This window comes from Sinohyriopsis cumingii, chromosome 16 (genome assembly GCF_028554795.1).
Source record: "Sinohyriopsis cumingii isolate HCF-2022 chromosome 16, ASM2855479v2, whole genome shotgun sequence".
NCBI classification, from domain to species: Eukaryota; Metazoa; Mollusca; class Bivalvia; order Unionida; family Unionidae; genus Sinohyriopsis; species Sinohyriopsis cumingii.
This window is the reverse complement of record NC_142976.1, coordinates 61,646,375-61,669,093: the sequence shown is the minus strand read 5'-3', so window position 1 is coordinate 61,669,093 and position 22,719 is coordinate 61,646,375. Positions and strand designations below refer to the sequence as shown.

The window sequence follows — 22,719 nt, the reverse complement described above, 5'->3', positions numbered from 1 at the left end:
TTGGTGTAGAGGAATCATCTCTCTTTAGGACTGTTGGTTTAGTGGAATCATCCATCATTAGGACATTTGCTTGGTGTAGTGGAATCTTCCATCATTAGGAAAGCTGTTTGGTTTTGTGGAATCATCCATCTTTAGAACAATTGTTTGATGTGGTGGAATCTTCCATCATTAGGACAGTTGCTTGGTGTAGTGGAGTGATCCGTCTTTAGGACAGTTGCTTGGTGCAGTGGAATCATCCATCATTAGGGCATTTGCTTGGTGTAGTAGAATCTTCCATCATTAGGACTAATGCTTGGTGTAGTGGAATCATCCATCATTAGGACAGTTGCTTGGTGTAGTGGAATCTTCCATCATTAGGACAGTTGCTTGGTGTATCAGAATATTCCATCATTAGGACAATTGCTTGTAGTAGTGGAATCTTCCATCATTAGGACAGTTGCTTGGTTTAGTGGAATCTTCCATCATTAGGACAGTTGCTTGGTGTATCAGAATCTTACATCATTAGGACAGTTGCTTAGTGGAATCTTCCGTCATTAGGACACTTGCTTGTAGTAGTGGAATCATCTATCTTTAGGACAGTCGCTTGCTATAGTGGAATCATCCATCACTAGGATTGCTGCTTGGTGTAGTGGAATCATCCATCTTTAGGACAATTGCTTGCTATAGTGGAATCATCCATCACTAGGACAAATGCTTGGTGTAGTGGAATCATCCATCATTAGGGAAAATGCTTGGTGTAGTGGAATCATCCATCACTAGGACAGTTGCTTGGTGTAGTGGAATCATGGTGACATGTCATGCAAAAGAACCCATGTTCAAATTCCATTATGGACTTTTTAAAAAAACGTTTGACATTACCAGTACCATGGGAGACTGGCTGCTGCAGTCTCTTATACACTTCACCTAGCCAGTACATTGGAACATAAGATAAAAAGTTGTTTTTGAGTGAATAACGTATTTATTTCACCGATTGGGTGAAAATGGCAGGCTACTACTTTCAAGACTGGTCAATGGGATCTGTTTTAGATTCAGACTTGGAGCCTCTCCAGTGGAAAAGATTGATTGATTGGTTGATTTGTGTTTAACACACATCATCACATTAAAGACTATTTAGTGCTTGGGTAATGGCAGTAAATTACCAGACCATTCCTAGGGGCAGATCATGGCAGTTGACCAAACCTGGTCTTCTAAAAATGTCTAAAGCAAGAAACTCTGCCTTAAATGTTGAAGTCTAGAAATGTTGTACGTTTTATAACGTTATTTAAAATAAAGCAGAATCATTACTTTATTTTTCTTAACTTGTGTCTCAGTATTACATTGCAGGGTTAAAAATTGACAGTAGTCCATAAGGCTGGTAAATTTTCTGTTGGACTAGTAGTATTCATAATTGTTTCAATAGTCTGATGGTTCATTAATCTCAGTATGTGTCTGAAATTTTGTGGGAAGGATGAGTGGACATTCAGCAGGACAAGTACATTTCTCAGTCTACTAGTCCTTGTTGCTATAAATTCTGGGCCTGGACTGCCATATTTTGATGATGTAGTTGCACCCAAATAAGACCGCTCTGGTGGCCAAGTGGTTAGAGCGTCTGCCTCAGATGTGGGAGGTCGTGGGTTCGATCCCTGGCTGATTCATACCAAAGACTTACAAAATGGTACTAACTACTGCCTCGCTTGGCACTCAGCATTAAGAGGTTAGTGTTAGGACTGGTTGACCTGGTGTCAGGATAATGTGACTGGGTGGGACATCATGCTACATGAATGCAGCATGATGCCCCAGTGCTAGACATCACTAAAAAGCTGTCACACTGCAGACATCGTAGCTATATGACTGAAAAATTGTTAAAGCTATGTTAAAAATCCAAATCACACACACACAAACACACACACAAACGCACCCAAAGTAATGAATCTATTTTTGGGTTTTGAGTTTGAGAGGAGTTTCTTGTTTGGAAAGTTTCGAAAAATTGTGGGTCATGTTCTGATCTTAGTATGAGTCATACTTTGTGGGTCATGTTCTGATCTTAGTATGATTCATACTTTGTGGGTCATGTTCTGATCTTAGTATAATCCATACTTCCAACCTACTGATCCTAAGTTCTACATGCGTACGATTGAGGCATCTTGGCACCTAATTAAAATTGGACATAATCACCATGCTTGGTTTTGACCTTGTGAATTGATATTGTCTGAAAATGGAATTTATTATGTGTAACATGTGTAAATATATTTTCTCCTACCTGTCATAAAAGCAGGGGCATAGAAATGAGATCGGCTGAATTTTAAAATACATGAATTATGATTTTTTTTAGAAATATCCGTACTTCCTATGAACCTGTAGAACATAATGGAATCATTATAATGTTAATTTGCCTTCATTTATCATTGATGTGTATATAACGTGTATACACGTTTATTAATAAGTCCAACTGCAAAACTGCACAGATCCACATCTGCCATCAAATAATGCACCAGTAGATTTGGGTTTTTACATCGTAGAAGTAATCAGTGGAACAAACATCATAGACTCTAATGTGTTGTCACATCATGCTATGGCAGATTAAGATCTAATTTGTCCATATATTTATTTGCCATATAAGTGAATGTATGTACATGTATATGGTATTACGGAGTTGTATAGAAGCAATAGTTGATATTTATAATACAGTAAGATGATAAGATTGTACTATTGAGTTAAAAACAGATTTTATGACAACTAACTCAAAAGGAATAATGATCGCTTTCAGATATACACATGAACAGACAAATATAATAGAATAATGCACAATTCAAGTGTTTTTAAAGAGACATATTTATAACTTTCTTATAATAATGAAATTCTTAATAGTTGTTAATGTTATACGAAGGTTCAGTTGTCAAGCTCAAGGTCAGGCAGACATAAAGCTCCAAAATGTATGGAATCTTTTTAAAAATCTGTAATTCTCATGGAAATTTTTATTGGCCCTTTGGCATACCTATTTTATATGCATGTCATTTTTGTCTTGCCTGTATTTTCTGACTATTGGGAATATGACTAGGTTGAGCAGGCTAGACAGAGTTTTATTTGAATTCAGGTTTAATATTTGCTTTTATATATATATATATAAAATTTATTTTTATTTTTAGATGAGGAGCCAAAGACAGTGAGTATAAGAGTATAATCTAGACCATTTTTGACTTAGTTGTCTCTGAGAGCATTTACATTTTGTATCATAGAATTTAAATATATACACATGCAGACACTACATTAGTGCTAATGCTATTTGGGCTGGGAATAACATAGTGTAAACAATTCTCATACAATTATTGTATTTAATCATATTATATATATATATATATATATATATATATATATATATATATATATATATATATATATATATATATATATATATATATATCTCCAATAGTAATAATCAGAGAATCAGCCAAATGAGTCTCCAGGACTGGATGAAGAGAAAATTCAGACTCGACAAAGTAAGACTACTTTTGTATAAAAATAAGATGTCAGCTGTCATCTGTATGATGGAGAATTCTTATGACAGCAAAGTCGTGTTGGATGGTATAAGTTTTAAGTCTCAGCGACATCTAAATTGATTTGTGATAAATCCTGTTGGAAAAAAATAGAAAATGAGTAGAATTTTTCAGTTAGTATTGTGCATGTACATGTAGCACATTTATTAAGTCAAAATTATTATTTTAAAATATGTTCTTTTCTTTTTTTCTTTTCATGTGCTGTTGTTTTGCAATGACTAGTTTTCCTTTGACTACTCTTACTGGTGAGTAAATTTTAAATGTCTGGCTTATTTTCCAACCCACATGTGTGTTTTATTATCTGTTGATCGGCCATACCACTTAACTTTTTTTTTTTGTGGGGGGAGAACTCAGATTCAATTGCCATTGCCCTAGGTCTTCTCCAGGCTAGTGTTGATTTACTGGCAATTTTAAATTTGTTGCCATCAAAGCAGACCGTATAACGGTCACAGTTTGCTGTGTCTGGCAATACATCTTCCCATCAAGCACTTAGGGTTGGTCAAGTTGATGTTGCTGGGCTTAATGCAATTTTTCAGCAAATTATAGGCTATACATGGTGGTCATTATAACCCCGGCAAGAACCACAACCCATGGGAAGCTTTTTCACATAAACATACTAGCCAGGCATGAGGCTAAAGCCCGCATGGACAGAGGTGAGAAGGCAGTGATGGGTACAGACAAGGGCTTTAGACCACTTGACCACTTGGGGCTACTAGGTTCAGTTAAAGTTTCATTTTTGCTTCAGAATACCTTACAGTATTATTGTATTGGCTTTATCGGTGGATTGCCATCAGATTGCAGACATATCAGTTCAAAGATGTTATAAAGACAAACCATTTAATATTGTTTTTAGAGAAAAAAACACCCTCATATAGTTTGAAAAAATTACTCTAATTTATACCCTCCAAATTCTGTGTAGCATTTTATTTTTTAAAACAAATTTCTTAAAGATTAAAGGAAAAACCTGGTTGGAAATTAAATCCTAGGCTCCACCTCCACATGAAAAATAAATGGCTGGGATCTAAAGAGTAAAGTGATACTAGATCAAACTACATATTGAGGAAAATCATCAGCTGCCATTGTATCACTAATCACCATGCTTTTATTACTTTTTTCCATCCATCCTCATCCTAGGACATAACGGGGGTGGTGGCGTGGAGGTCAGAATGAACCTAAAATTGACTGAATGATACCTTTCTGCAATGAATGCATATTATATTTTAAGTTTTGTATAAAAAAAGGTTTATTGAAAAGTTTGCTGAAATGTAATTTTTTTTCTTTGCATTTAAACCATCAATGGTTTACCAGGTATCGACAGAGGAAGCCCACAATTATTTTACTCTGGCACATTAATAATTTATCAACAAGATAATCTCCAAATTGTTTAAAATTTCCACCTTGTGATTTATGAAATGTGATAAAAGACAGTGGGTATCACACCATTCTGGATGCTGTGGTGTGAGAATAAACATCAATGTCAGAATCAGTGGACAACCAAATACATTGAATACAAGAGTACAAAATTATTATTTAATGCATTACCCATGTATATTTTAAGCTACCCTCTTTCCAAAGTCATGACACATGCTGCATCTTTAAATACATGTAAAGCATTGTTTATCTGTGCTAGTGAGTCATTTCAGTTTTCAGATAAGCTTGCTGTTCAGTAAAGTAGTACTGACTTCATTCGATAATTTTTGTATGTACCGTATAACATATTTATATTGAAACCCTTAGAACCTAGACACCTATAATATATTTATAATGAAACCCTCAAAACCTAGACAGTTACTTTGTGGTATCAGTAATTCCTTATGTAAAGGTTACATATGTATTCTGTCAGAAGTTTGCAGCCTGGATCTTTCTTGACCACCATCTAAGTATTTATTGTTTTCCTGGCCACCATCTGAGTACTTTATCATTTTTCATGGCCACCATCTTAGTAATTTATCAGTTTCCATGGCACATGTCAGAGTATTTTATCAGTTTCCCTGGCATCTGTCAGAGTATTTTATTAGTGTCCATGGCCACTAGCTGAGTAATTCATCAGTTTCCATAGCTACCATCTAAGTATGTTATTACTTTCCATGGCAACTATCTGAATATTTTATCAGTTTCCATGGCCACTATCTGAGCATTTTATCAGTTTCCATGGCAACTATCTGAGCATTTTATCAGTGTTCATGGCAACTATCTGAGTATTTTATCAGTTTCCTTGGCCACTATCTGAGCATTTTATCAGTTTCCATGGCCATCATCTGTGTATTTTATTTTTCCATGACCACCATCTGAATAATTTATGTTTTTATGGCCACCATCGTAGTATTTTATCACTTTTCATGGCTACTAAGTATTTTATCAGTTTTCATGGTGACCATCTGAGTATTTTATATTGCTCCATAGTAAGGTGCTGGTGAAAACCATGCCTTGTAAACCGACATCCCAGTTGTACTCACTTATTAGTCAGTTTTATCTCTGCAATCATTGTAGACAATGATCTGCTGTTGCATCATGCACCTGCAGATCAGGGCCTGTTTTGTTTCGTTCCACTGATTACTCCTAACAAACTGCATAGACCTAGATCTGCAGACACATTATGCAATGGCAAATCTGGGTCTTTGCAGTTTTCAGTTGGATCCGACTTATAAGTGAGTACACAAGGTTGATTATGAGCTGGAAGTTTGATAAATTTCGTCATTTTTTTTTCCTGCAAAGGACTGAAAATTTGATTTTACAAATATTTTGTTAACTGACAAAATCTTTGATTTAAACTAAATTGAAGTTTACCCTTTCACCAAAAGATATCAGTAATATGGGAAAAAAGGAAAAGTAAATTTGACCATACAAATTAATAGAAAATTCTTTTCTTTTTCTCCCTTATTAATTTGGAGATGATTAGCATCTATCTTATCAATAAAAACTTGTGAAATCTTTTATAAACTGAGGAAAGGTTTTTGAAATCATTTTACATATATGACAAGATTGATGGAAAAAAATAGTGAACAGTGACTCAAAAGACCAATCCTCAGCTTTATTGTTCAGTATTTGAATGGTCTTATACTTGTTCAGTCAGATGCAGAAAATGTTTTGAAGGGTTTTATTTCATACTGTAGAATTAGGGTGGACCTACTTGTAAATAACTTGAAATCCTAGAACCAAATAGTCTGTTGATATAGACACTTGATGTGGAATGTGACCAAGCGGAACTCATCCATTTTTGGGATGCATTATTTTTGCTTACTTGGTATATTTAAAATCAATGAGTACATTATACCCTCTCATATACGTAAGATATTGATATCAAGAACAAAGGTTTTCCCAGCAGAAAATCATGAGTTTTGATTAGAAGCAGGAAAAGCAAACTTTACATGTATCTCCAAAATTCGCTGGAATCTCAGCATTTTTGCTGACGTAACCTTCCATATATGTGAACCTACTGGATGGGAGGCTTTTCCTCTGGATGTGAGGGGTGTCTTCTGTCCCAACCATCACTCACTGATATCAGCTGTATGCAGAAAAGTACTATAAAAAAAAATGTATTTTTCCATTTTTTTGACACCTTGCTTCCAGCATAGTATACTTACTGTACTACTGCCTGTGCTGTGATTGTGATCTAGTGACTTAAACAGGGCAGGATGATTTTGTTGCTAATTTCAAGCAGCATGAAGTAACTAACACCCTTTGATTCTGTCAACAGGGTTGGTTGGCTTCATTTTTCGAAATTTGTTGAGACGAATTATACTATGTGTGATCAGAAGTAATGCTGAAAAGAGATTAATTAATTATGGTTGGATTACTGATGAGCTCAGTTAGCATAAAACATTGCAAAATCTGTATTGGACATGAGTAAAGACATATATGCTGAGAAACTGTTTGCCAACTTTATAGTCAAGTATAATCTCCTATTTACAGTAGTATATAAGTTTTCAGACCTAGTCAAAATGATGTTCCCCGATTCATCAATCTCACAAAATGCCTCATACAAATGGATGAAGACTACCCGCATCATTGACCCAAGCTTTTGATCCTCATTGGGATAAGAAAATCGAAGACATTTGCCACATTGAAAAATTTGCCATTCTTAAGCCATGTTTAGAACATTTCCCGATTTGTGTTAACACATTAACCCCTGGAGCTTTTTGCCATTTTTGCCTGAAAATCGAGTAGGAAACACATTTTGAAAGCTATTTCTAAATAGACTCAAAAACACCAAATCCCCAGTCATCTTTCAATAACATACTGCCTAGTTGTGTTAGAAACATCATTTTTCATTGGCTATTTGACTCACGCATGAGCAGAAGGGCAAAAGTTGGACTTCTTTTTTTTAATTTTTTTTTATTTGCTAAACGGAGCCATTAATTTTGTATGGAAACCACTCTTTATTCCAGATGCCCATCTTATCCTACTTTTTGCAAAGGCTCATCTGTCTGCTTGCAGTTCAAACCGGTTTGCCTTAGATCTGAGACCAAAAAGTCTAAAATCCGGACACAAAATGGGATTCCGACCACGGGCGAATTTTGTGTAAAAAAAGTCGGGTCCAAAAAATGTGGTTTTTCTCTCTGTATTTTGTAGTGCAACTAGATATTCCAGATTATTTGGTATCATTGTAGAGCTACATCTGTCTACCTTTCTATAATACCACCCACTTTAGTGTATCATGCATGACCATGAAGCTACAGAGCTCGGCAGTAGGCTACTACCTCCTGCCCCGTAAAGTCATCGCTAGGGGTGAATGTGTTAAGCTGACTTCTCTGTCCTGTCACATATATGATATTCAGTACTCCCATACAGAAGATCTTGAGCAACTTTAAATTCTAGCAAAAGTTTTATTTGATGGAATATTTTTCAAAGGTCTTATTACCTTTTGTTGACTTTCAAAATAATATTAATATAAAAAACTTTTACTTTTTATTTGAAATTAATTTTCAAAAATCTTTTTCTTTTTGTATATTTGTAGATGCAAAACTTAATGTAATGAGATATCAGCTATATGAGGCAATTATTGATGACTTTGTATTGGACAAATTCTCCAGCATTTCTGTCCAATCTCATTTATAAGATGCTGTCATAACATGTATAGGTTAATGCAGTTAAATGACCAGTTCAGATTGTATGAATCATGCATTGTCACCATTTCCTACAGTGAAAACTCTCAAAATAAAATTCCTAAGGACAAATCCCCAATCTCCCCCTATGGGATCAGAGATGATTATAAATAGCTTGATGTGCCCTGTTGCACATTGTAAGAGATGACCAATTGAAATGAGCTGTTTGCTGCAGAATGCATCCTGTAAGGGTGTTCTATATATATATATATATATATATATATATATATATATATATATATATATATATATATATATATATATATATATACACAGTGTGGCCCCACTATAACACAGTAGATGGGAGCCATAGAACTGACCATGTTATAGACCGAAATGTGTAATAAGCAACCAGGTCATTTAGCTGAAGAAATGTACCAAAAATTGTAGGGTGTGTATGAGTAGGTAATAAATTAATAAATGTGGGTGGTAAAATACGTGCTTCGTTGGCACGGTTGCCATCTTAAATTGATGCATATTAAATGAGAAATATACCTGTAGTGAAAACAGAGTACATAAACATTTATACTGTTTATATATACATGTCTTATATATAGCATGAATAGAGTATCAACATCGACTGTACTCACCTGCGAATCTCATCACATACATTGAATATACAATACAAGTAATTCCATCAAAAAATGCACACATATAGATTTAAAATATTCAGTAATTTTGTCACAGGCCATATAGGTCTGAATTCAGTGGATAAACATAGCACAATCATGTAACGAATGATGAAGCACATTTACTTTTCAGTACATCCCAAGTCGGTAAAAGTTAGTTGGTGTTTTAAGCCGCCATTGGTAGCATTCGTAAGCACAGACATTTTCCCTGCAAGAAGGAAACTTTCATGGCACAGTAAATGTGTTCCAGTCATGTTGGAAAATGAAAAAAATCCATCAGATTCCATTGCTTTTATTTAAGTTTGGTACTGATTTCTTTGAATAAAAGTTCTTTGTTTTTGTTGAAGATTGTAGTTGGCTTTCTTTGATGAAAGGTGCATGCATTATTGAAGACACCGCTAAAGGCCAGCTTTGGAGAACTGAACAAATGCCCGTTTCTTATTGTTGCGGCAACATCAAGTAATTGCATTGCATGATTGGGACTGATTTTTTTCTTCTGTTTGCTTAGCATGATTTCATAACAGTCAGTGCTTCAAAGGTAATGTTTTCTTTGAAATTTCACAAAACTATTTTATCTGGGTACATTTCAAAAAAGGAATTGGCCATCATTTGGTCGATTGTAGTTACAGTTCCTCCCTGCCTGTTGAAAAGACCAACAAGTAAGATTATTTTTTTTTTTACATTTGTGATGGCGGAGTGATGCTGCCTTCCACTCATGCTCCAGAAATTTAAAGGGTCAATGGACGATAGAGACACTGGTGTTCTGGTCTGATGACAAGGTTAAGTACAGAAAATGTGGGTGTTCGGAAGGATTTAATTCTGAATGGAAAGAAGAGGAATTTTACTTTCCATCCACATACAAGTTTCAGTCTAAATAAATATATCAATTACTAGTGAGTGGCTGAAAATCTGACAAAAGATAGATTACGAGATAATGCCTCATCCAGTTGATCTCTGCTGCCAGAAATGTCCACAACAAAAAAATAAGCAGATATCTCTTAACATACAGTACTCATTCTCGATGTCATCATAAGTGGATTATGGTATAACAATGCACTGTTAAGGTCATTTGTTAATATGGACAAAATAGTTGTTTATGTAACAATAGATAAATTGTAGTGCATTTTATATCAAGTTTGCGGCTTCCTTTTCATGGGGTCTCTGAATTTCTCCTCTCAAAACCAATGATTTTAATTACAAGTTTAAACAGCCAACAATGTTGTCAATAAAAAAAATCACCAGATGGTATATTTTGCCGCCAATAAGGAAAATAAAATTGCAGTTTGTGACATTGGCAAAGAACTATGCGATCCTAGAATAAACTTTTTACACTTAATTTTTTGTACTTGAGAAGAAAAAACTATTTTCTCGTGTAAATGTTCAGGAGCCATGCCATGATTATCTTGTATTATTCATGCGCAATCTCTTTCCCAAAATGATAATTTTATTTTTTTTGTGGTACTTTTAAGGAAGGATTTGTTTTTTCATGTGAGAGAAAACTACATGTATATAAATTTCAGGAGCCATGCCGTGACCGTGTTATATCCGAATTTGTGCTATAGCAGGGTCTTTTGTTGTAGGGGTGTAGAGGTAACGATTGTTATCAGTCTCAAATATCAGGAAGTAGGCTGTTTTAAATTGTTACTGTGGCCAGCAGAGCCAGACCATCACAGGATTAACCAGTTAAATCCCAATGCCAGCGGGTTAACCAAAGAAATCACAGTGCTCTACCTGCATGTTTCGATTTTAAGGTTTTATAAATGTGTATATGACAGTTCTGTTGTGGAGTGACAATATGCATTATGAGTACATTGGTAATCACTCTACAATCTAAACGTGGAAGTATTAGTTCAGTTGTATAGTGATTGCATCAGTAATCACTGTGTGATGATCAACCATGGTGTTATTGCACAGGTCAAGTAAATAATAAAATATGAAATTAGTGGATGGAATAAACAGATCTGAGCAAAGATATAGAATAAGCAACATTTGAGGAGCCCTCGTATATAAAATACAACGATTTAATCAATTACTTAAACAAAATAAAAGTGAACATGACATTTGAAAGATACACTTCTCTTAGAAATAATTACTAAATTTATAAAAATGCAACTAGACATTATGTTGAAAATGATAAGACAAATTTCATCATGAAATTGAATGAGTGATCAATCTCAATTGTCCAGCATGCCTGCATAACCTGGTTGCTTGGCAGTCCTTCCAAAATCAAACTTGGTGACGGGTTAGAGTCAATGTATTCCTTTTGTTTCTCTCTCTCTCTCTCATCCAGTCTCTTTCGGGACATCAACCACAATTTGGTTGTCAATTTTTTGTCTTCTCTGTATAGGGTATATTTGGAGCTATTTCCCTTTTAAAAATAAATAAATAGACAACCTGAATATTTGTCAGGTTTTTTCTTTTTCTGGGATTATACATTAACCCCTCTTTTGTTATGTTAGATATTATCATATTGTAATTCAACAGAAACTAAGGCTAATATGGGTCAGTTTGTAGCCTGACAGATGGTACACAAAGACAAAGATTAATGTATCTCCCTAACATCTGTTTGGCGTCCTTGACTGAACTATGCAAGAAACTACATAATAAACCTGAACACCCTGCAGTAAACTACAAATCATTAACTGTCAATTTGTTGGCCAGCGTGTGTCCGATTTCTTGGCTAAAAGAATTCACATCTTATCATATAAATGAATCAATGAAATTCACTTCTTGTCTTAACTACATTATTTGCTAACTAACAATCAATCAGCATAACATTTCCATTCATAGCAGCAACAATTCCTAACCTACATGATTTATGTCATTTAAGACTGATAAATTAACACAATTCTTTTAAACTCCTATCTAGAGTAATTTATGAAATTCTTAGAATCCATGATTCCCATAACAATCAAGACAACAAATTGAAACACTTATTGTCAATACACTGTGTTCATGGTGATGTAGAACTGGCACCACAGCTGCAAATGACTTACACAGAGATTGGCATTACTTTTTGCTTTGAATTTTTTTCTGTTGGTGAGTAGGGCTTTTGGCTGGAGGGGTTTGTCTTCCATGGACTTTGGCAAGGGTTTTGCATTTGCCATTTTTACCACATAGCTTTTGCTGCACACTATATAGTCAGGATTGAACAGATTTGTCTTTAAGCTCTGTTCATATATATATGTATAGCTGTTCTCAAATCCATTATTGGATTTCATACATATTGTTATGCAGCTTCATACTGATTAGATGTTGACATTTGTTTATCTTCTGAACTATGCAACATAATTTTGGGCACATTTTCAGAAAGACCATTTTATTATTCTGCATAATAACTCCATTGAGTATTATTAGATTCAGCTGAATTTTATTTGTAACTTTAAATTTATCCAGTCTTGTCCAGTTTTTAAAACCAACAATTAAGATTGTGTCCAGTTAGCCCAACTATTAAGACTTTGTCCAATAACCCCAACTAAGACTGTGTCCAATAAACCCAACTATTAAGACTTTGTCTAATAACCCCAACTAAGACTGTGTCCAATAAACCCAACTATTAAGACTTTGTCCAATAACCCTAACTAAGACTGTGTCCAATAAACCCAACTATTAAGACTTTGTCCAATAAATCCAAGACTGTGTCCAATAAACCCAACTATTAAGACTTTGTCCAATAACCCCAACTAAGACTGTGTCCAATAAACCCAACTATTAAGACTTTGTCCAATAAACCCAAGACTGTGTCCAATAAACCCAACTATTAAGACTTTGTCCAATAAACCCAACAAGTAAGACTGGAATGTTTATCAGTTTTGTACATTTATTGAACATACCAATGTATAATTCATAAACTTTCACAAAACAGTGTTAACAGCAGAAATTTTTATTTTTGGGATTTCAGAATTCTAAAAAATAACCTGGTAATTGGCAGCTCAGTGTAGTAGTCCTCCAAAAATACTTTCAAATGAATGAACTAGCTAATTAGAATTTTCCATTGTAATTAGTTAATGATAGTGCCATTATTTATGAAATATCTTTTCAGTTTTCAAAAAGATCATAACTACCAAAGAAAACCTCTTTAGAACCATTCATTATATCAGTACCTCAGTATACCACAAAGGTTTCCCCATGCCCAGTATTTAGGTAACCCCCTGGTTCCAGACAGAAAATTTGGGACCTCTGTCTCAGTTAAGTATATTTGACAATGAAGCCGAATTCACAGTTTTTGTAATAATTATCTATAAAGTTCAGATCATATTGCAAAATTTTTTTGTCTCATTCATGTCCCTTAGTGTTCATGAGGTACATAACGTATTCGATCATTTAACCAAATTATTGTGTTTTTATCACTGCCCATTGACGCTGAAATTGGATACCACATTGACTACTTGTATATGCTAAACAAGGTGGGACCCTGTCTGTTTGCCTTCAGAACAGTGTTTAAAATTATACATACCTAACTCATAAGGAGATCATAAAACTCAACGACCAGCACCACAGCTGATCTGATCAAAGAAGAAAATCAATTTACTCTTAGGTGGTCGTCGTTGATAGAAATGTGATCCTGTGTACAACATAAATGGTTATGGCTTGACTTGTAATAGTTTCCAGGTTGAATGTGTATGGTCGAACATGCTAGATAATTTTGTTGCCATAGAAGAAAATTTATTTCAGCATGTATCAAAATTTCTTTCCCAAAGACATAAATTGATGTGCAGCAAATTAATAGAAGAAACAGGTCAAGAAAGAAACAGTAGTATAATTCTTATACCTTGCCATGATATACTCAGTTATGAGTCAAATTGCCAACAGCAGAGACCCTGATTGGCTATAACATCATGCAGTGGCAGGTCAGGGTCCATGTTGTTGCTACTACCAGTTGGTCATAACAAACTGCATAGACTTGGATATGTAGGTGCATTATACAAAGGCAGATCTGGGTCTGTGTTGTTGCTACTATCAATTGGTCATAACAAACTGCATAGACTTGGATATGTAGGTGCATTATACAAAGGCAGATCTGGGTCTGTGTTGTTGCTACTACCAATTGCTTATAACAAACTGCATAGACTTGGATATATAGGTGCATTATACAAAGCCAGATCTGGGTCTGTGTTGTTGCTATTACCGATTGCTTATAACAAACTGCATAGACTTGGATATGTAGGTGCATTATACAAAGGCAGATCTGGGTCTGTGTTGTTGCTACTACCAATCGCTTGTAACAAACCGCATAGACTTGGATATGTAGGTGCATTATACAAAGGCAGATCTGGGTCTGTGTTGTTGCTATTACCAATTGCTTATAACAAACCACATAGACTTGGATATGTAGGTGCATTATACAAAGGCAGATCTGGGTCTGTGTTGTTGCTACTACCAATTGCTTATTAACAAACTGCATAGACTTGGATATGTAGGTGTATTATACAAAGGCAGATCTGGGTCTGTACAGTTTGCATTTGGACCCCCTCTTTCAAAAAGTGTCATGCCAGGATATTGTCTCCATCCCTCCCTTTGTCCTTCTATCTCTCCTAAACCGCTAAATTTACCAGTCTGGGTCCATAGGTTGCCTCTTTGATAACCTTCTGCTAGAGGGTATGCTTTGAGGGCACTTACAGTTGTGGTTCCTCGGAGGGGATCAAAAGTAAAAGATAAAAAATTACAATTATATTGACATTTTTAAAATATTTTTTTAAAAAACTGTTTATGTGCATTTGTAGCATAAGGACATTATGACACATGGGTCATTGTCTGGCATGATGGTGGTCTGGGAAAAAGGTTTAGGTGTCTTGGTGGTTGGTGGAGAAAGGGCCATGCATAACTTATGAGGAGATTTGTTATAGTGACCTATGAATTTACTTGTGGTTTTAATTTTTGGCATCTGGTCATTGTAATCATTTAAAAAAGTTCTCTTCCCCCTCCCGTTGAGCTGTGACACTAAAAGAATTAAACATTTTGATGTTTAGGCTGTATGACCTGGCAGTAAATTATTGTGAAGGTCTAATATAGAGCTTTTGGTGTAACTTTCTACAATCTTCCTTCCTAGCTTGAAAACACCATATTCATTGTTATGAAATTCTAATAGATCTAGGGATGATTCCAACAAAAACATTACGGGTCCTCTATCTCAAGAATTGTTTAAAAAAAATTTGCCAAATGAGTATTTTGGGAAATTTGTAACATGCAGGCGTCTGGCTTCTGTTCTCCAATCCTTCATCATAATCATGTAATTTTTGTTTCAATTTTTTTCCCTCAGAATAAAAAATGAATATTATAAAGGTTTGTGTATAGTGTAAGCCAAAAATAGTTACACAAGTTTGTTCGTGTTTCAAAGAAAATCCTTCATTTTTATTGTAGAAATTGTAGTACAGTTGTTGTTGTGTTCTTTTGTATTAAGATAAAACAGCTTCTTAAAAGTAAGCCTTACTTGAGACCACATATCTGTGGCCTGTCCATCTGCTTCTTCATCTGACATAACATAAATTAAGACTATTTTATATTATTTCTGTTTGTTACTTAACAGGTGTTAATAGAATATAAGTACTGCATTGTTTGTCAGTATAAGTACTGCATGATTTACTTTAATTTCAAAATAAAAATTCTGGGGTGCTCAGTTAAAATTGCAGTCATCAGGTGGCCCAAAATAATAAATCAGATTTAACCCCTTGCATCATTTACATTGAGGGCAGCTTGGATTTGTATTTGCCCACCATAGGATGTACAGTACACCTATTACCAACTCATATTCAGGGACGGGATTATCCATAGGGCTAAGTGGGCAATGTGCTCAGGTCCCCCTATGCTGATGGGCCCTGTATATTATCGTCTGATTTCACAGGCAGTTTTGTTAATAGTACTGTAACCATATCTATGGACAAGGCAGGATAGCTATGGGTCCCTATGTTGGCTGTGCCCAGGGCCCCCAAAGGCCTTAATCCGGCCCTGTTCATATTATGCACAGTCTACAATTTCCAAACTTTGTGGATGTCTTGCTCTCGAGGAAAGCAAGAACCATATTGATTTTGAGGTCAAAAGCAATAAGGGTCAAGGTCACTGTGACTTAAAGAATGGTTTGCACACAATAGCTTGAGTTCTTCATTGCCTAAGGTCACAAGACTTTGAGGATAACTTGCACTCAGGGTATGGAAGAATTCTGTTGCTTTTATGGTGATATAGGTCAAAGATCATGGACCATGTGAATGAAAGAATAAAAATGGTTTCTGAAGAATACTGTTACTTTTGCATCACATACCTGTATCAAACTTATGGATGGTTTTCACTTAGAGTAAAGAATTAGCATATCAATTTTAAGGTCAAAAGGTCAAATTTCAAGGTCACCATGACTGATAGAAGAAAAGTGGCTTTATTTTAGACTGAATTAGACAGATAAATGTTTTCTTTTTTTATGTAACACGCTACTGTTTTTAGTTATTAGTATTATTGTTCTTTTCCTAATGACTAATGTACAGTCACCTTGTCAACATATTATTTATTATCGACAAGAAACAAAACATTGAAGTCTCCCGAGAATGAATGTTTCCTTTGGTGATTGTTTCATTGTGCAAGAAAGATTGAAAAGGGAAGTAATTAGACAATTATTGTAATGCTTGCTTATGTAGAAATTTGTAATATGCCAGTATTATCCTCCTAAAAATAAAATTTGTAGAGCATTCTCTCATTATAAGGTAGTTCAATATAACATTGTTCCTTTTATAATTGGTAATGGATTCAGTTTTGTTGTGTAGTTTATGTAGTAAAATTATGTTTATAATGTACTTCATTATAAAGTGATCTCACCTGAAGGGACAGCATTATAATGGGGAAGTAGTTTATTATCAAATTGTAAAAGAATATTAGTCATGAATATGTTAAATTATTTTATGAATTAAGCAAAAATTAAAAACACTAAAGTACTATAATTTTAACTTATTTTTCTTCTCTATGGACAGGTCACATGATGGTTTTAAAACAAATCCTGATGGAATAATGGTGGAACTACCTGGCTCAAATTATGCAAGTCAAAGAAAAGTTTTCAGTGACCTTGGACAGGGCGTCCTGGACAATGCTTTTGAGGGTAAGCACGTGTTCCAATTTTTCCAGCCAAAGAAAATTATGACAAGCCATTCTAGGCAAAACTAAGGATTTATTAATATCAAACAATCAAGGAACATATTTTCTAATACTGGACAAACATTTTCAGATATCAGAGAATATATAGATATTCTAATATTAATGAAGATATCTCTAAATGTTAGAACTAGTATTATAAAATGCCATTTTATCCATGACAGCTTTACTTAATGTGTTAAATTCACTGCTGATGTGCTTACTTTGTCCCTTTGCAGTCCCAGGTCCAATACCATGTTCCATCACAAGCCAGGGTATTCAGTTGCCCAGGTTGTTGGTTTCCTCTATGTTATCCCCATTGTAACCACATTAGAGATTACCACATCACACCAACATTTGGGTCACCTTGACTATGTTAGTATACAGTTTGTTAGAATTTTTTCTGCATTACCTAGTGTCAGATGCAGTGTAAATACCAATTTATAATGGTAACATTCATCTGAGAAGGAATCTGAGGACACCTTTAAGAGTTAAACCACTTGTTTTGGAATTTTGCATTTCGTCACATTTCAACAGTATACCGACATGATGATTTTGTAGTTAAGGTATTTACCTATTAGTATAATAAACTGGACTGTCAAGCTTTGTTCACTGAGGGAGACAGATCTTGTAAGATCATATCCTGTTATGTATATCTATATTATGTGTTTCATTTTCTTTTATTCATGATTGTAGATTGTAAGGGTCATTTTAGTAAACACAATACAGTTCATGATAGAGTTGCACTTTTAATTTGGGTAAACATGTTTATGTGGCCTTTTGACCTTAGAAGGTGTATAAGTGATCTTGTTGACAAATTTGATGGGTCTTGAGACTGGTCACCTGATTTCTGATTGGTTGGCAGTTAAAGGACCTGACCATGTTTACAAGTTGGAAAATTCAGGAAATTAACTTATGACTCTCGTCTTGGTACTAAAATTGTGTCTTATTTTTTTAAAATATAAGGTAGAGATTAAGGCCAAAACTTAATATGTTTCCGATCAGCTGACTGTCCCTGTTTTTTATTGCTGACCCTAGCACTTTTTCCTCCCAGGGTTAATTTGTTTTAAATTGCCAAAATTAATTTGCCAGTTTTGCCCAGTACTTGAAGCGCTTAGTACAGTATATATATTAATCATTATAATATAGATAATGCTTAAAAACAAATACCAACCTACCCTACTTTTAAAGCCATTGAAATCAGAAACACTTTTTATTTTTGGTCTAACAGAGTTATTTATTCCTATCTTAAAGCATCTGTAGTGAAGTCAGTCATTTAGATGTGTTCAGTTATTATATGAGATGATTTATTTATTTCAATTATTCATTGAAATTTCAATGTGCTCATAGATTTTAGGAATAAATAACTATTTTGGAATTACTGCAAATTCTCTTAAAGATATTTTAGATTATATCATTGTGATACATCAAGACTGTTGACACATCACATTCGAGGCTACTGGCTTATCAGCACATTAAAGATTGGACTTCATTTGGAACACTACTGGAATTCATTTTTAATACTCTTTACTGTTGGACATGTGATTGAACTTTTAAGAGTATTTGGGATTTCATTCACAATACTGTAAGTTATATTTGATTTTTCACTTTGTAATCTTGGGAAATAAATTATTTGCTGAATTTAAAAAAAATTGTTAGTTTTTTTTTCTTTTTCTGTTACTTAATTTAGGACCATATAGTTGTAGAGCAATAAACTCATTTCAACATCTTCTTCCTACTGCAATGTAAACACTGATTTTGAAAACATGGTTAAGGAGGTACTTGCTACTTTGTCGAATTTTGATGGAGCTATCATGTCAGAAAAATATTCTGAGAAATCTGTAATTCTTTAAAATTCTTTAACACCATTGATCTTATCACCTATGCCAAGCATCCAAAACAGAAATTCAGAAGTATACATTTAGAATAAGATGCCCTTATCTACCAGTATTTGTTACAGATTGCAGCTCAATGACAAAGGTATGCACAATGCCATGTTGATCAGTGATTTTGGATGAAGGCATCATTGCATGCACTGTACCACCTTTAATGGCCTTTTATACCTGCGCTTTTGAAAGAAATGGTCAGGATTATGCAATCCTGCCTGTCCAGGCCTGGGTACATGCATAGTGGATTAATGTTGGACAACTCTAGGTATTGGATAGAAAGCTCCAGCTTTGGGATATTAGCACAATGGTTTTAGAATTTGGATTCATGAACTAGTTGTGGAGCTGAGTGGTTGGGGTGGAGAAATGCTTATGTATATATGTGTAAAGGGGTCAGTAACAGAAAAGTGTGGGAATAATGCAGCTTTGCTGCAGATTTCTATGTATGTCTTTTTATTATTTTACTCATTTCATTTTTATATTGCATGAACATTCTATTTAAGTCCTCTATTTCATTTTTCTCAAGTAGTTTGGTATACATATGTTATGAATTTACTGTACACATCCTGAACATGTTTTTAATTGTATATGTATATACAACTGTGAACTTCTATCGTGTAAAGTTGTTGTTGCAGATCTTTTATTTTGAAGCATTTTTTCATTACCACTTCATAGAATATTCATGAACACAATGCCTTGCTTTGGAGATTAAAATCTTAGTCTATAATGCACACAATGTTCTGCATGTGCTAATGAAATGACATGTACTGCATCTCTTACATCAATAATAATACCGTACACCCTCACTACAATACTGTTGATGGGAGCCGTGGACTGAGGTTACCTTATATGGAGGTATTTTATACACGATGTTGCTATTATATGACAAACTGAGATCCTTGGCTATACCCATCTTATAATGAGGATCACCTTATACTGATGTGCATTATAATGAAGGATAATTATTACAGGTATACCTTATAGTGATTGTAATTTTATCACTGTGTCTTATAGTAAGGGTAATTTAATCAATGTGTCTTATAGTAAGGGTATAATGTTAGTGATGTGCCTTCAAGTTAGGGCATATTTTTGCTGATGTGCATTATATTTAGGGTGCATTGTTACTGATGTGCATTATATTGAGGGTTATTTTTACTGATGTATATTATAGCATATGTGTATTTTTACTAATGTACATTATAATGAGGTGTATTGTTACTGATTTGTATTATATTGAGGGCTATTATTGTTGTGCAGCATAATGGTGTACTGTTACTGAGGAACATTAGTGATGGTATATTGCTACTAATGTACATTATATTGAGATTTAGTGTTACTGATGTACATTGTAGTGAGGGTATATTGTTATCAATGTACATTATAGTGAGGGTATATTGCTATTAATGTACATTAGAGTGTATATTGATATTAATGTACATTATAGTGAGGGTATATTATTCATAATGCACATTATAATGAGGGTATATTATTACTACTGTACATTATAGTGAGGGTATATTGATGCTAATATACATTATAGTGAGAGTGTGTTGTTGCTAATGTGCATTATTGTGAGGGCTTTTGTTACTGATGTGCATTCTTGTGAGGATGTACTGTTACTTATGATCTTTATAGTGAGGGAGCACAGTATTATAAGTCACTTAAAAATAATTGTATAAAAAGGGACATCGAAAAAAGGAATACATTGATAAAGTTTACTCGGATCTTAGACCACTCTGGTGGCCTAGTGGTTAGAGCATCCACCTCAGATGCAGGAGGTCGTGGGTTTGAGCCCTGATAGACTTAAAAAAAATAGCAGCTGCCTTGGTTGGTGCTCAGCATTAAGGGATTAGTGCTATTACTGATTGGTCTGGTGTGACTGGATAATTTGACTGGGTGGGACATGATGCTGCAGACATCATAGCGATATGACTGAAAAATTGTTAAACTTGCATTCAAAATCCCAATCTCCCACCCACCCACCCACACCACCCACATCACACACACACACACTGGGATCTTAAACTTCTACTACCTGTAGGATCTAAGAAGGATAAGGGAACCCTGTCAAGATTTCACGATTGTACCAGGGATCCCAATTATTCAGTCACAGAATTGGTTCGCTAGGAATTAAAATGACCTTTGTGGGAACCTAGTTTCTGGATTTTGAACGATCCTTGGGTGTAACTGATTTACAGCCTGTAATTAGCACCTAGATCCTAGTTTGGTCAAAGTTGTGCAATTCTGAATTTCATGAAAATACAATAAAATCTCCTTGAGAGAAAACCCCTTCTGCCTACAAAAAGTGGTCACAAGACAGGTGGTCTATCATAACAGGTCTGTGAAGGAACCAGTTGTTAGGGTCAGATTCAGTACATGTATTTTATTCTTAAATCATAATTCTTTTTAAAAATATTATATGTATTCATCACAGATTAATTGTATATAGCAATAAAGATATGAATATATCATAAAACATTTATGTCTATATTTATGAAGACCCATGATCAATTATAATAATGACTGTACAGGTTATGATCATGGGTGAATTATATATATAATGTATATATGCCAATTGATAGATGGAATAAAGACAGAATAAATTATTTAGTCACGAAAGCCAAGACATTAAAAATCCAGGCTAAAGGTATAGTATGCACTCAATCGATTTAGGTCACTTCTTTTTAAATATGTAAAATTTGAGCACTTAATGTCCAGTCAGTTTTGTGGAAAAACAGTTGTGCTAATGATTTAAGATTTGTTGAACTTGATCCAAACTGTGTGCAAAAGACAGAGAGAGCATGTGCATATATGTACCGTTATTGTTGTTGCAAATTTTTTTCTTCTTGGGTTGCTCGATATTTTTCAGCATATGACAGGCTATACATGGTAGCCAGTATACATGTTTTTGGTGGAGGAAGAACCCAGGAATACCCTGGGAAGAACCAACGACCCATTGGAAGCTACTGGTAAGATTTCTTACATATCTGTGTTCACCAAGTCTGAGACTCGAACCCACACTTACAGAGGAGAGATGTGTGAGTGATATCTAAAGGTGAGTACCTTAGACCACTTGGCCACCGCCTGATCATTGTGATTTAGTGAGCTCAATGCAGTTTCATTTTCTGAAGTACATGTACATGGTACATGGTACATGGTTATAAAATAAGAAACATGATAAAAAAGTAGCTGTCCGTTATCTACATATTTCATCCAATTCATTCAGTCTGATCAAACCAGAGATCTCCATTGTACATTTCTGCTGACCTTCAGAATTTCCAGTCCACCTGTTTCTAGTAACCAGTGTCTGATAAAGCGTTGTAGTTCTTCTTAAGGACAGTTTTTGCTAGCAACCATGTGCTCCAAATATTTTGACTTTTAGTAGCTTGAAAGTTGTAATTTGGTGAAAAATAAGGTCAAAAGAGCATGACCTCATTCTGGTACTTGTCAGGACATT

At 34.6% G+C, this 22,719-nt stretch overlaps 1 protein-coding gene across 9 annotated transcripts in view; it reads left to right on the top strand.

Moving 5' to 3' along the window:
* LOC149780548 (kinesin-like protein KIF28) overlaps positions 1 to 22,719 on the top strand; it is a 180,740-nt gene that overhangs the window by 9,257 nt on the left and 148,764 nt on the right. For all 9 annotated transcript variants that reach the window (XM_089937577.1, XM_089937573.1, XM_089937575.1 and 6 more), the window contains exons 4-6: positions 3,126 to 3,142; positions 3,756 to 3,778; positions 17,220 to 17,344. In XM_089937577.1, coding sequence (XP_089793703.1) covers positions 3,126 to 3,142; positions 3,756 to 3,778; positions 17,220 to 17,344 — 165 coding nt within the window. The remainder of the gene's footprint in view (positions 1 to 3,125; positions 3,143 to 3,755; positions 3,779 to 17,219; positions 17,345 to 22,719) is intronic.